This window comes from Centruroides vittatus, unplaced genomic scaffold (genome assembly GCF_030686945.1).
Source record: "Centruroides vittatus isolate TY-2023 unplaced genomic scaffold, ASM3068694v2 scaffold_324, whole genome shotgun sequence".
NCBI lineage: Eukaryota > Metazoa > Arthropoda > Arachnida > Scorpiones > Buthidae > Centruroides > Centruroides vittatus.
Genome location: NW_027122701.1, coordinates 535,388 through 552,528, shown reverse-complemented (window position 1 = coordinate 552,528; position 17,141 = coordinate 535,388). Strand labels below are relative to the sequence as shown.

The window sequence follows — 17,141 nt, the reverse complement described above, 5'->3', positions numbered from 1 at the left end:
TTGCATAGAAATACAAAAAGAAAATTAGGCCTATATGTATATATATGTATATATTTTGTCAGAAACAAGCTAGAATTTACTAGGTAGAGTGGCTGTGATCATAGTTACAGCGCCCTTGCTGGCAACGGCAGGTACTATCGACCGCCATTTTACTTTAAATCAAAACATGGAAATTTGTATCACGTGTTGGGCAGGATTGTCACTTTAGAATCTATTTTTTAAATCTAAATCTACATTGTTTTGTTTGCCCCTAGATTTGAGATTTAGCTAATTAGATAAGTGATATAAATCTAGCTTGTTTCATCTCGAATTTAGCTATTTTCTAGATTTCATTTAATTATTATAAAGAAGGTAAGATCAGAGCTTAAAGTGGAAAGTGTAGTACTTTACTCTCAATATAATAATATTTTTATAATCTAAGTACGAGGCAGGTTTTGAAGGGCGTTACTCTCAGCCATATGATTGTTTATTTATAGTGTACAGTACTCAGGTCGGTCTGATCCGTACCATACTCAGTATGTTTTTGATTTTTTTCGGACAGTGTTTTATTTTCTTTTGCAGAATATAAGTAGTGTTCTTGTGCTTTTATTATAGTTATAGTTTGTTTGTGAAAATTTTTATTTCAACTTGTGAAAATACAGTCGAGTTCGCATAAGTCGTCACCCGGATAACTCGACACCATCGGTTAAGTAGCAGTTTCTGTGGTCCCGGCCGACTTACATAGGCATTAATGTTAAAAAACTCCGGTTTACTCGACACCGTTTAACTCGTCACCACTGGATAAGTCGGCATACTTTTGCTGTCCCACACTCTGATAAGTCGTCACCCCGTCCTGAAAAAATGAATTCACTTCGCACGTGTGGTGCGAACTCATTTTTTGTCAGGAAGGGGAGTCGATTTATTTATTAATATATAATTAATACTCGTATATAGCCTATATATATATACATATTAATAAAAATGCCTTAACATTTTATGTATTTTTATGTATAAAATAATAACAGATAAACAAAAAGAAAATATACAATCTACATCAACGTCGCACCAGAATCCAGTTTTGCATTTTCTTACGCTAGAGGCATTAAGAATCTTTAGACATTACTTGCAACAATTGACAATTGCGAAGATGATGTTTTCAAGACGTTCATGATCGTTGAAAAAGAAAGTCGATTGAAAGAAAGTTGAGACAGTCAAGTGCTCAAAACAAACAACACTAAACGAATTTTTCAGTTTTTCATCTACAGAGTAATTGTAAATGAATGACACAATGTATTGTAAGCCTATACTACTGTTTAACGCACTACTGTATTTTCCTAATTGTAGTTTTGTGGTTTTTTTTCCAACTTCGTTTTAGTCGTCACATCGGATAACTCGACACATTTCCACTTCCCCTTGGGGTGTCGACTTATGCGGACTCGACTGTATTTACAATAAAAAACTACATTTTGACCTTTGCCATGTTATGAATCATATTCAACAATGTGATCCATAACATGGTACAGTATCTAAGAGGTAATAAGGAGCTAATAATTGTGGGAAATGGAAGAAGTGTTGCATTTTCTCCATCAAAAATAGACAAAGAAATCATGCCAGTAAGTGAAAGAGACTGATATTAGAAACTGCATCATTAGGATGAGTACAAATATTCATCATTCTGGATAACAAAAGTATGTTACTGTAAATACTCGAACTATGTTAAATGCTAAGATCTTCCAGTAAAACCTAAGATTTACCAACTCTTTGTGGTAAAAGTCCGAAATGTTCTGCGATCATCGTTAATTTCGAACTTTTACCAGCATTCACTCGGTATATCTTAGGTTTTACCTCAGAGACATGGTAAATGTTGAAAAAAATAGTCCCCGCTATCCGCACCGCACCGCGCCCCGCCTTTGCTCGCCGCATTCTATCATTTGACACGTTAGAACGCGCACGTTAATTCTAATTCTGTTTGAGATGTCGCTGTCTAAAAGTTATTTACGAATCAAGATGAGTGTGAAACGGAGATTTTATGAAATAACGGACGAGCTCGTGGCAAGAAAAAAAGGTAATAACTTTTATCTCAATAGGGACAAATACACAAAGTGTTTAGAGGAAGTAAAAGCTGCAAAGAACATGAAAAAGAAACTAGCTGTTCATTACAGGCGTATAAAGCGTTACGACATTTTGACTATAGGCAGCGAAGAAAAACTAATTGCGCCTATGAAGGAGGAGAATAAAGAAATAAGGTATTACATTTGTTACGAGGACTTATTCAACATTCTCGAAGAAACGCATGTTGCTGTTGGTCACGGTGGAAGGACACGGATGCTTAAGGAATGTAATCGCAAGTATAAAAATGTAACAGTTGAGGCTACTATGACATATTTGAAGCTATGTCAACCTGCCCAAAAGAAACAAGACTTTGAAAAAGGGCATTGTCGTCAGACCTATACTTCACAGTGAAACGAACTCACGCTGTCAGGTTGATCTAATAGATCTACAAACTACCCCAGATGGAAATTATAAATTCATTTTAGTTTACCAAGACCATCTTATCAAATTTGTGATTTTTCGTGCGCTTCAACTAAACGCGCCGTAGAAGTTACATACCATCTTTTGGATATTTTCGCCACTTTTGGAGCGCCGAGCATCCTTCATTCCGATAATGGTCGAGAATTCTCTAACCAAGTTATTGAGAGTTTATGTTCCATGTGGCCGGATGTAAAAATCGTACATGGAAAGGGAATACATAGCCAAAGTCAAGGGTCAGTAGAGCGTGCTAATCAAGACATAGAAAATATGTTGATCACGTGGATGGAAACCAATCAGTTATCAAAGTGGTCAGAGGGTTTAAGATTCATCCAGGCGATGAAAAATAGAGCATATCACGAGGGAATCAAATGTTACCCCTACGAAGCAATGTTTGGTTACTATTACCGTGATATTTCGACTTGCATTTTATGTTCTTTGAGAGACATTTGCATTTTTATCAATACAGTATCTTTTACAGTGATACATTATAAACCCTTGTTTACTTCCAGGTGTTAACATGGATGCTGAGCGAAGTGTTAATGAAGTTGAGGGTGCGTCCTGAATGTTAATAAAGTAACTGTCAGAAATTGTAAATTTATTACAAGCATAAAGTCGATCAAAAAACCCTTGTTTCCTAGCTGATAGAGACCTGATGGATTAATGCTCATTACAACAGCTAAAACATTTCTGGAAGCTGCAAGTCCCCGATCAACATTAGGCACCCTAACTAAAACATTCGAAACAATTTCAACCTGTCCGTCGTATCGTGGTTGCATCAGCTAACGTCCAGAACGCGTTATGGCTTTTCTTAATCACCATAACGCGTTGTAGTCGTTTTTTCGCTCAATGAGCGTCTTCGGTCTTTGAGTCTAACATATATATAACAACCTGAAAAGTAAAATTAAGAATGTTTAGAAATGTATTTAACTCATCGCTACAGAATATTTAGCCTTGTTTAGAAACATTTGAAAAAAGGTTAAAGAAAGAAATGTCTTGTTATTTACTTTCAAAATTGAAAAAAAAACACCAAGTATGATCATTTTGACTCGCACTGTTTTAGTTAAGTGTTAAAACTCATCCTTTCCTTTGCAAACGTTTTTACACAGCGAGTCAGAATATTCTAGCTTGTTACATAACTCAAAATGGCACGGAAAACTTGACTAAAAGGAAAATGGCGGACGTATATTCAATTTTCTTTTAACATGGCCTTGCTACTACCACTCCATGTAGTATATTCTAGCTCGTTAGTGAGAAACCTATCTAAGCCTAATACTGTCTCGTAGAAAATTTTCTTTTAACTACGAAGCATTTTGAGGAACAGAATTTATTCTTTATGCAAGATTTATCTATATACAGTATACATAAATAAAGGACTTAAAAATTTATGTCCACCACTTGTCGAGTGGATAAAAAACCACTAAAGCAGTTGGTCGTGAGTTCGCCATGACTAACTGCTAGTGTTCAGGCTGGCCACGTGGAGTTCTACGGGTTTTTTAGTGTGTCTAACACTTAAATAGGGACCAGTTTCGTGTAGAAATTTCTTCTGCTAGGCATCCTCCATAGCAGATTATCCATGTGTCGTATTTTCTTATTCCATCAACCCAATCCTTTCCACCAGTGGACTAGTTGATGAAATCACTAAACACTAGTCGTAGGTTAGCTAGCGCTTTGCCAACGGGCTGGCCAACGAAATTTTACCGGATTTTCTTCACGTTAGTAACACCTAAATAGGGGCCAATTGCCCTTAGAAGACTTCCCGGGAGGCATTTCCCCTCTGCAGATCGATTATATGTCCGTTGCCGCAATCAAATAATACTAAACCAATCAATCCTTAAAAATTTATAATCGTCGTGTTTTTATATATTGTATATGTTAGATGGCTGAATTTTGATCTAATAATCACGGTTTACAATTACAGTAGAACCTCGCTTAACGAGCTCCTCGCATAGTAATTCGCATAACGAGCAAAGCAAATTGTGAAAAATAACTCGCTTAGTGAGCGACATTTCTCATAACGAGTGATCAGGAGAGCGGAAGTCCCAGATTGTGCGCATGCTCCATCAGTTTGTGTTTAGCCTTCAAACATTAACAATCATAGCCCGTTATATAAGAAACATGCCAAACGATATGCCAAATTCTGGGCTATGTAAGGCTATAATTAAATATTAGAAATTAAATAATTTGACTAGAGGTAAGCAGTTATGCTGCTATCTCGTATTAAATTTAATGACCAATTCCAAATTAAATTTTAGAAATGTCTAAATTAAAAATTATTTATAATTATTAAATTTAATACGACCTAGAAGCATAACTGCCTACCTCTAGTCAAATTAATTAATTTTTAATATTTAATTATAGCCTTTACATAGCCCAAGAATTTGTCATATTTGGCGTGTTATCAGACATATTATCTGTGATTTTTTTGTTTTCTGTAAATCTAATTCGCATTCCGTGTTGGTTCATTTCACACTAGAGAAAAGATGAAGATTCACGCTTATTAACAGTTGTATAATTGAATAAACGTTATACATAAAATATTTGAGTATTTTTTTCGGCATTTAACACATTGTATTTTACATTAATTTATATGGGAAGAATTGTCTCGCTTAACGAGTGTTTCGCATAACGAGTAAGATTCTGGAACGAATTATGCTCGTTAAACGAGGTTCCACTGTATTTATTTTTAAAATTTTATGTTTTATCTGAACGCTTCAACTGTAGAAAAATTTAGTCTGAAATTCGTTGTAGTTTTTTCTACAGGAAAAACAGGAAAGTGCCCTTATTTTTTATACTCGCAAGTTATATAAGATTTAGAATTATTTTCTAAATTATTACAGTTTTTAAAGTTTTATTATTCTTCTTTTATGCTAATAATAGACTATAAGATTAACGAAATGTGAAAACAATATCAAGTAATAAGTTGAATAATATCATGTAATTTTTATATTTGATGTTGTTTACTTGATATTGTTAACTTAACGACCGGAAGTTTAGTTTGACAAGGCTTTAAACCAGGGATTCCAATAAAAATTTGGGGTTTCACAATAAAATAGGTTGAGTTTAGTGATGTATGAGTGTGCCAATGCAGATTCGGGATGTTGGATGTGATTGTTCTAGATTCGAGCTAAAGTATACATATGCTAAAGTTATTTATAGCTTTATAAACAGTGGGACTGATTTATCGGTAAGGGAACGAACCGAAATCTTGATATAATGTTTGATAAGATAATGGAAACCATAAAAACAGTAAAACATAAACTAAAGCTATAAACTCATTTAAAAAATCATAACCTTTAAAATGATCTAACATATAAATAAAAATACAATCGTTAAATCTGTATATATATTAAAATCAAAATTTCTGTCACTACTACACACAAATTGTTAGGTACGTGGCTGTCACGTGCCAAAAGTTAATTGCCTGAAAGGCAGGATATGGTGTATGATGACAATGTTTATTTACAGTTGTCTATCACCCATGACCGGATTTACATAGGGACATTTGGGGCCGGTGCCCAGGGCCCCCACAAAACTATGTTTAAACATAATTTTTTTCCTATACTGCGAGAGTCTAGTGTGGCCTAATCATGAGGGCTACAGGCAAAGAAAACCAAACCCGGGAAAAAACCTATGAAACATCGGAAAATTTCGGGAAAAAATTTTACATAGGTATTTTTCAATTAAAATAATTAGTTTTACACAAAAAAATATATGTATGTTTACAATAACCTTATTTTTAAATGAAATTTACAACTTCCTAGTTGAAATCTAGTTGAAAGTACAGTATTTTGTGTAAATTTTCTAAATCATCAAATTTGCCTACTCTTAAAGGAGGCCCCCACCGAATTTGTGCCCAGGGCCCTTGAATTGGTAAATCCGGCTCTGCTATCACCCTTTGAATTCTTGTTTATGTCCTTGTTTATATCCTTGCTGGCTCAGTTCATCCAACTTCACCAACAAATTACTAACACAAATAACATAAATTTAAAAATCAATCAGCAATTATTTATTGTGACATCATCACAATGCCGGGCTGCAATTTTTTATATTTTTAATGTATTTAATTTAAAATATATGCTCTCCATCTCAAATTAGTAGTGGCTTGCCCCTGTACATCACACTTTTCCTTTAACAATAGAGTCATGCCGGTCATCTATATAACATCTTTCAGGGGAAATCTTTGAATTCAATTGATTTGATTTCAATTTTAATTAATTAATTTTGATTTTATTTTTTAATTATAATTTTACTTTCGGTTTCGGTTTTGGTGTAAAGTGGGCACCCAGTATGCTTTAATTCATTGACATCTGCAAGGTTCTAACATTTGTCATTGTCTGGGTTCCAACATTCTTTATTAAGGTGAAAAGGGTTCCGAGATAAAAAAAAAAATAAGTTGGGAACCTCTGCTTTAAACCATGATCTATGATTTTATTGTAATGACGCTAATGAAAAACTAGCAGTTGAATTTGCAAAAGCAAATACTTTCTTTTGCAGGCACAACTGAATGTTGATATTTTACCTCTAAAACCAATGAAACTGATATATCAAGCAATAGTCTAAAATGCAAATAATTTAAATATATTTTTTAAAAGTTAAAAAAGCATTTATTAAGCAAAAAAGCAAAAAGTTTTTATTGGTCATATTTTTCGAGATTGGGATTCGGGTGAGGCTCCATCTTTACAATGCATTTACACACAGTCCTATATGATTAAATGATACATGATACATTTGGTTATGTTATAGGGCAAGAGTGGCAAACTTGTGGCACGCGTGCCCAAACTGTCACGTATGGAGAAATCATCTGGCACGTAACGTATCATACGATTTCGATTTATCATCTGTCTTTTTCAATCATCCTATTGGTTTATCACCTGATCATCTTTTTTCTCTCAGCTTTTTTTTACAGTATATTTATTCTAATTAAAGCATATTCGTTTAATGTTTATAAATATCGTTATTCGAAATCTAAAACTTTGGCACGCATAAACATCTTTAAAGCTAAGTATACTTACTATATGACACGCGTGCTCAAAAAGGTTCGCCATCACTGTTGTAGGGTTTCGGGGTGGGAGGATGTTGGGGCTTGAACCACCCATATACTTTGTTAAAATGCATAGCCACCGGATTTAGGCATGTCTTCGGAATTTAAGCTTTCTATCTTAATTAGAAGTGATGAAATGTGAGTTGCAAGATTTCAGGACATGATATAAAGCAAGCGTTTAATACTAAAAAAGTGTGAATTACTGAAAATTGTCAATATAAACAGAGAAAACTACGATCCTTAGCAGTTCGTTCGTTTTCCCCTGAATCAAGCCAGGGGATTTATATGCAAATGTTAAATATAAATAACTAGAAAACCGCGGTAGGTTGGCAAAATTATATTAGAAACGTATATTCATTTAATTTGCGAAATGCACAGCTCAAGTGAAGATATTCCAATATACCAAATTCAAATAAAAATGTAGAAAGTAAACTTCAGAAAAAGATAAAAATGAATAGAATGCATCTACTTCATCAGAATTACAAATGGTAGATTTAAAATTCTGCATTTTCAATATGGCGTAAAAGAAACGAAATGATGGCTAAGAATGTAGACTTTTTTTGTGTCTTACATGGAAATGAATAAAGGTTATGCCCAATTACGCAAGCAAGTCGAAAAATTTATTATCTAATCATTTGACAAGATATTAGCAGAGAAGTCAGTACATTGAGGAATATGATGTAGGATTAATAGGCTAAGGCAGCGCAGCACATAGACGATCAGCCGAGGAAGAATGCTTCCCGAAAGACTTTTTATGGGTAATGGGCGCCTATTTAGGCGTTAAAAATGTGAAAACTCCACTTAAGTGAACCTGCGATCAACTTCTAGTGTTCATCGGTTTTATCCACTCGGGCACTGGTAACTTGTGGTGATATGATTAGATGGGAACACTAGTTTGAGGATTCTTTAGATAAGTTATTACTTCGATGATTAAAATGATACAGAACTACAGAGTGTCCCATTTACAATCGGCCAACTGAGATGATGAAACATTAGTGATGTAAATATTATAAGAGATATTTAGAAGGAGAATGTATGACGCTGATCCCAGGGCTATATGAAAACTAAAGGAAAGCATTCTCAGAAGCATTGAAGCCAGTGGCGTGCCGTGACATTTGATGACAGGGAAGCTGTGTTCCTGTAAGAAGCCGACTTCCAGGGGCAATCAGTTAATTGCTCGTCAGTGATGGTCTAGGGCAGTGGTTCTTAACCTTTTTATACTCGCGGTCCACCAAATATTTCATAATTTTTTGTGACCCCCATTTTTTAATAATAATTTATATTTGATAATTTGATAATTTATCTATAATAAATTAATTTTTTAATTATTGCTTTATTTTTTATATAATAAATGTAAATCATAACTTTATTATTTCATTATCTATTTAAATAACATTCAAACTTCACAATTAAACATGAAAACTCATTAATTTTTAACAGAAAATAAAATAAGAAACATGTCGATAAATCGATCCAATGTCGATGCTAAAACTAAACTAAAACTAAAACGCCCACTTGTCGTAAGGATTTTGCATATCTTTTGCAAAAATATTTAAATTTTCAAAGCCTACTATTTTTCCTAATTATTTTTAAAATTCCAAGCATTAATAGTTTCTTAAAATTGCTTTGGAATAAAAGAAGTAAATACTGCGGTGTAAGTAGCATATTTACATTTATTTCTTCTGTACTAACAAAGTTGTATATAGGAAAAAATACAAAATAAATAAATAAAAACTAAATAGGAAAACTTTATCTTTCTTATTTCACTTTTCAATACGATATTCGGATTATACATCAATTTTCTTTTTATTATATTCTGAAGGAAATTTTGCATAATTTGGCGGCCCCGGCAAACTTCTTATGGACCCCCAGGGACCGCGGCCTCCTGTTACGAATCACTGGTCTAGGGTCCATTCGTATTCATTTGTTCGATAAGCCAGTAAAAACTGTAGACTTCTCTAAATGTATTTTTAATATCACAATTACATTCTGAATCGCTAGCCACAATATAAGGGCTAAAATTAAAAATAAATTATAAAAACTTACTCGGTGAAATAAAATGTGCGATGGATATACATACCTGGTACAATGTATTGTTCGATTGTATTAATATACTTTTAAAGAAAATTATAATTAAAATATAGCTTTGTAAAGAAACGTACATAAAAATAACATAAAATATTCTTTACTTTTTAAATCTTAAAACAATCCACTTAGTCAAATATCTTGATACGAGTAGCTAATGGATGGAACTAGTGACGGTCCAGGTAGGTGTGTAGTGAGTGTGTGCGTGCCAAATCCCGAGGGTGCCGATACCGGTCAATGTCAAATGCCTCTTTTGTCGCATCACTAGTATATCTCAAAGGACGCCACAGGGCTGTTGTAAATTTTAAACGTTTCTCACCGTAGCTGTAAAAATCTAACTATGTTAAACTTAATAGTCATTCGTTTTCTAACTAATTCGTTTTAATACCAGGTGTACACGGAAATCAGTTTCCCACTGTACTGAGCGAGTGATTGGTTCTGTTAAGCTTTTGTTGAAGTAAAATTCTGGCTCTTTCAACAGGGTTTTATTTATGTCCCCATTCTCTAATCTCTTAATTATTTAGTCACTTCTTAAGTAGAAATAAGTCGAAACTAGTTACTTTGTACCTGAATATCTGTAGTCTTGGGAAAACAGTGGAAAGACAAATTTTTATGACAACGGATATATAAATCGTAAATTTAAGGAAAATAAATTCTAGAGCTTTTTTTGTACCATTGTATGTCTCATTCATTAAATTTGGTTGTAAATGATGCTGCCAAAGTAACAGTTAATTTTTAACACTGTACTAGAATTGTACACGTTTTTTCTGCATCCCCTTACAGATGGGACATACTAAATCGTAATATCACCGGTTTAACATTGAAATCCGTAAGTAATATAAGATGGGAGAGCGGAATAAACGCAGAATAAATATATCAAATATTTTAATGGAGTTTTTTTAAACTCCTGTCAACTATACAGAACTATCATAAAAACGTGCCAGTAAACTCCTATCGGTTGGGTTGTTATAAATCTAGTCTAGGGTGGGCAACCCTTTTTATAACATGGGCCAGAATAAATTTTACGTTTTTTTTCCGCGCCGTAGTAGTTAATTGACGCCTTCTTGTGACTCGTAATTTTTTTAGTCTGCAAATATGAAATAAATAAATAAAAAGTTAATTACTACATTTATTTCTCTTATCGTTTTCGAAAATTACAAAGAATTGGAAAAATAACTATTAATTAGTTATTTTTCCAATTTAATAATCTATTAAAGATCTCGCGGGCCGGATAGAAACTTTTCGCCAGCCATAGCTGACCCGCGGGTTGCCCGCTGTTGATCTAGTCTGCTCGTGATTCACATAATCGGGCGAGGGTGGCCAGGGCCGGATTTTAGGCGATTGGAGCGATTGGTGCCAATCGGGCCCCGCGTTTGAAGGGGCCCCGCATCACGTCAAAATTTATATATTTAAAAATAGTACATGTTACAAAAATAAATATCTAGGTATATTATTATTAAAAAAAACCCAACATATTTCAATATGTAAATTAACAGTTAATTAATTTTGTTATCTAAAGTTTGAGGGACCCCGCAAAAAAAATTCAATCGGGCCTCGCACCTATTGGATCCGGCGCTGAGAGTGGCCGAATATCTAGCAGGCGGCTAACAGCCCACAACCGCTCCGGGATATAAAGTCGCGTACTCTTTACGCGTGTGTCGCTTCTACCAGCTAAACCGTGACGTTTGTGCTATGTAAAGCGCATGCGCCAATGACTATAATCTGGCTGCTTGGAAGTTGACAGGCAGGCGGATAACAGCCCACAACCGCTCCGGGATATAAAGCTGTACTCTTTACGAGTGTATCGCTTCTACCAGCTAAACCGGGTGAGGTTGGTGCACTGTAAACCGCATGTGCTAATGCCTATATAATCTGGCTGATTGGAGACTGACCCGGTTTCGACATTCCTTCCGCCACCGAATTATTCGAATATACAATAGCAATCTTATCGTTTTTTTTCACATGTAGTATAGAAATTTGTAAAAGATACATAATGCAGTTATAATAAAATATTAATTTTAATTAATTCAAAGTACGTTAAAACATGAAAATTTATATTTTATAAAATTCAAGGGAAGGTCATTGAAAGGTGGAATCGGCGCTTCCATCGCTTCCAATGACGGCACGCCACTGATTGAAGCTATCGACATCAATATTTTACGCAGGCCTAAGTTTCAGTCCGAACACGAGTACACGTACACAAAGATGCATTGATGCACAAGTCCATCACTTTCAGCATCTATAAGTTTAAATAATGTTAAAATAAAGTTTCTAACCAGTGTCCTTTGCCTAAATTAATTTGTATGGTTTTCACTGAGTGTAGAGTTTACATGGGACATCCCGTATGTCATAATTTATGATTGTAAAGATATTTTAATGGAAAAATTTATATCAGTTAAGGTTTAATTTTAAATAGGAAATAATATCATGAACGAATTCAGGTTAATTAAAATGATTTATCGATTTATTTTTATTAATAATTTTAGGTATAATTTTTTCTTTATAAGGCATATAATTTTCTGATAATTATAGCAAACTGCATTATCGAAGAAAGTATTGCCTTCTGTTTATTTAATCAGGAATCATTTAATTGTTCATGACATCATTTTTTCTATAATAAAAATATTTATATTATCGAAATGTTTATGGATTTATTCTTAATTAATTATAATCATTGATTTAATTCTTTTTAGAAAAGTAAAATGAATTGTATCGTACTTTTTAAATTTATTGCTATAAATGACTGTACGTATTTCAATTTTGTACGAAAATATATATTATAATATCGGATACATTCAAATAATTAACATTATAAGTGAATAAATACTTGAAAATTTTCCCGTTCAGAATCTGATTTAAATTTAGAAAAATAATACATAAAAATCGAAATTAGTAATTACTAAATAAGAAATAAACAATGTAAAATGCGAGCTTGTGCTTATTAATTTTATGAGAATAATTATTTGAATCTATCTTAAACCATAGGGTATTCATAAAAGAATAGTGGGGTTTCACAGATTTTACAGACGTCTAACTTCGTCAGTTTTCTGTGAGAAATGTAATGCATACATAGAATCAGCTGTCCAAGTTTCATCTCTTATAGTGTTGTTTCTCTATGCTTGCTTGGCTACGCTGGATTGGACGTACTGCAGATGTAGACAACCACCTCTTCTAATAGTCACTCCGGACCTTCCAGGCGACTTCTTCCTGTGGAGGTACTTTAAAGACACAGTTTAAGTATCCCAATTCTCTAATTACTCTGAGATCGCCGGGATAAGATCATTCGTGCCGTGGAAGCCGTCACACTCGCTGGATAGAATCTGGCAGGAATTCCACTACCACTTGAATGTATGTCCAAAGGGTGATTTTCAGTAACGCATATCACATTTGGACAATTGCACTTCCGATTGAGACATGTCACGACTGTATAAGGCAGTGGTTTTCGGCCTGAATGCCGCAAAATAATGTTGTGCAGCGCCATAATACTTCTTACGTGTATTACTAAAAGTACGGAAAAGTGCAATTACAGTAGAGCATCGATTATCCGACTTAATTGGTGACTGGGGTTGGTCGGATAACTGAAAAGTCGGATAACCGAAAAGTATGAAAAAATACATTATTAGTATAGTGTATTAGGCCTAGTTTAAATACTAGCCTCCCTTTCATGGTCGAGCCAGTGCTGCCAGCTAAAACATGCAAAAATTTAACAAAAATAATATTAAAGTAGCCAAGACATTGTATTGTAAAAATATTGTAGCGCCACATCACTAGCTGACATTTGAATTTGCTGACTAGAACGCGGTCGGTTAACCGATAAGTCGGTTAATCGGGGGTCGGATAATTGATGCTCTACTGTACTTTACATTGATAAAGAAGTAGGGATGTTGCAAGAAAAATTACCAAGTAAGGATACCATTACTAGAAAAAGGTTGAAAACATTGGTGTAAGGTAAAAAATACAGAAAATACATGTCTGTGAAATTCCGCCATTTTTTATAAATATCCTGTATAAGCCTGTGTATATATAATGATAAACGTAAGTCTACATAAAAAACAATAGATTTATTACTGAAAAAATAATAAATTAAAGAAGTAACCATATAAAGCAATAAAACTATTTATATATTAATATAAGGTAAATTATAATTGATATTTTATCAAAATATTTCAGCTTTTTTATCAATTGATAAAAAGTTCATTACTCTAGAGCGTATCAGAATGCAATAATAATGATTTTCACCTCGTCCTATTCTATTAATATAATATTTATCTTTAATTGAGCGTATATTACAAGCTTCATTAGTCAAGTAAGTCTTCTTCTAATAAAGTTTATCCTTAAAACATTTGATTTTTAAATATTCAGAAATATTAAAATCGTTGTTCAATCATAAACATTTCTAAACATATCAGTAGATTATAGCCTTAAATTAATATATTAATATTAAGTATATTTTTCTTTTTTGTAATAAGGCTATATATATATATATTAATGTTATGTAAAATACATAATATATGCTCTCGTGTTTCAATTTGAAAAAATATTGTTAAGATAGTGACAGCCGAACCTCCAATAACCAACAGTCGAACCTCCAATAACCAACAGTCGAACCTCTAAACGGCGGCCATTTTTTCAAGAAATTTCCTTTTAAAATACATACAAAATGACCTCCAATTAATGGCTACCCAACAACGACTAATTTTTATGTTTCCGTCAATGGCCGTTGTTTAGGGGTTTGACTGTATTATGTGTTAGTCGTCACATATGTCAATAATTTGTTTTTGAATAAGCGAAAATATATTTTTTTCCTATAAATTTTTGATTTACAAAATATTTTCCTAATAATGTGAGCTTTTGTTTATTTTTAAACGAATAAGCAGGCGTTACGAAGCAATGCTTTACATTTAATTAAGTATAAAGCTAATTCTGGCGAAGGAAGCTTATTACATTATTTCAAATCTATTCTAATATCTAATCAGGAAAATTTCAATACTGTTATTTAATGTTTTTCTGCGAAATCGAGAGATTTCGTTTTCCTTTGTATGATTTTCCTAATATATAACAATAAATCAAGTCACAACATAAACTAGTGCATACAATTACTAGAGAAAAAATATAATTTACAGGTAAAATAAAAAAAACTCAAAGTATATATTTATATTTTCCTCTTTCTAAACTCGGAATATAATATAATAAAAATATAATTTAAGAAAAGAACCCATTAAATACTATAATAAAGTATATACGACGTGGTGCTAGTCGACACCAATAGAATCATCCAGTTAATGCAAAAAATGAACTGTGTAGGCTATATTTAAGTAATCTCCTTTAGCAAAAGCTTTCTCCCTTTTCTAAACGTACTATATAAATAAAATTTACTTAATTTGAATATTTCTTTTCTTACTTTTGCTGTAATTACTCAGTTCTAGTGTTGGATTTTAACTTATAAATATCTAAACTAAAATCAGTTTGTTTATATGTAATTACTTTAATTACTGTGTTATTTTTCTTCATCACTTTTAAAAAATATATAAATTATTCATGCCTAATTTTCTATTTACGAAGGATTTTTGTATTTAATATTTTAAAATTGTACTAGCAGATATACAGTAATACGGGCGAAAAGTAACAAGGACAAACTTGAAAATGAAAACCGTATTAAAAGTTTGGTTATTTTAACTTACCATTGTTATGTTCATCACGAAGTATCTAGGGGTGATATCAGGGGGTGTCCAGGTTTTATAGTAGTATGTATTTTCACAGGGTCCTAGAAAGTAAGTATGAAAATTTGGTGTAGATCGGTCAGAGGGTTTAGAAGTATATAGAGAACAGACAGAAGGACAGGCATTCTTTTTTTATATATAGAGATATAAAACAAAATTTGATACATTTGTTGCAGGAACTATATAACATTTCACGTTATTACGGTTGAAAACTAAAGAACATTGTTTATTCTTAATCTATCCGCACATCATGCATTTATATACACTTTTCATTACTTGTAAACAAGATTATTTTTGTATTATTTATAATATGCTTTTATTTTAGCTTTATTTTTATATCTGCTAAAGGTAAACATTATTCTTTTTAATTGTTTCCGAATTCAGCTAAGAAATGTTGCTTATTTTGAAGACTAAATTTGAATGTTAAAGTACATTCTATTTATAAAATTCTAACTCTTTCATCTTTGGGGATGTTGCGGAATAAAATTAATCGTCTCTTGATGTCAACTATTATCAAAGGAAACTCATCATCGATATATTAGTTATTCAAGTGAGAGGAAAAATCCATTATTATTTTTTAATGCTTTTTTATTTAACTTGCTTTGTATGATATTCTCAAATCTTGCAACTCATTTCATCTACTTCTAATTAAGATAGAAGGCAGAAACTTTGAGGACATACTCAGTCCCGTTGACAATGAATTTTAATGTTTTAGGGTGGCCCTCTCTCACCATCCTCCCATTCCAAAATCCGACAACCATAATCAAATGTAGAATTTAATCATATGTGTGTGTGTAAATGAATTCGTCACTGTTACTATCCCCACCCCACACGACCGATAAAAGTATTACAAAAATTTTTTTTAATATAGGCCTATTAAAATTATTCTTTATAAAATAATGTATATGATGAAAGACCATATTATTTATAGCCAGTAATGAATAATGAGTAATTATATTTTCATATGTATTAACCATACGTACGAAACGATTAAAACCGACATCTTCAATCCGTCTCTTTATTTCAGTAAAGCAAAAACTATGAGCATGTTTAAGAATGTGTACGTATTTTTTAACGGCATATAAAATGTAATAAATTAAATTTATTTCCTCTAAATTATTCAATTTATTAGAATAAATTGAATTGTTTCCTATAGACGCTGCAGGCTGTTAGCTTACTACATTTGTAGGAAACAATTTCGAATAGTATGGCATGATAAATATACTTTTAGTCTGACCTCAGCTCCGTCTCAAAAGGAAAAATAAACAATGAAATCAACTCGTAATATAAAATACAACTACAGCAAAGTTTCCTGTAAAGACGAATCAATATTTAGACTTCCAACTCTTCTTAATGGAAATTTGACTGAAAAGAACATGATGCATATTATTAAGCAATCGTTTTTATTGTAATAGGACGGATATCCATTACAAAGGAGTTATATATTACATAAAGAAATATTAAATTAACGTTATAACAATTCTTGCACATAATAATATACATAGTAGGGATCATATAAACATAACCGAAATTAAAATTATGTACGCAATAATTAATATACACAAAAAAAGCATAAAATTAAGAAATACAAACATTATGTATATTATTATTCTTTAAATATTAAAGAAACAGATTGCTTTGGAGATAGTAACCTTAATAATGATTAATTGAAAAATCTCTATATATTATATTTGAAGAAGACATGTTGATTATTCGGATGAGATTTTTGGATTCTTATGGTTTGTCATTTGCGTATCAGTCACTAATTTTTACGTATAAAATTT

At 32.4% G+C, this 17,141-nt stretch overlaps 1 protein-coding gene across 1 annotated transcript; it reads left to right on the top strand.

Moving 5' to 3' along the window:
* Positions 1–1,986: 1,986 nt before the first annotated feature.
* LOC136988230 (KRAB-A domain-containing protein 2-like) lies at positions 1,987–2,442 on the top strand. The gene has a single exon (XM_067286084.1). It carries the CDS (start codon positions 1,987–1,989, stop codon positions 2,440–2,442), a length of 456 nt encoding a protein of 151 aa, XP_067142185.1.
* Positions 2,443–17,141: the final 14,699 nt, after the last annotated feature.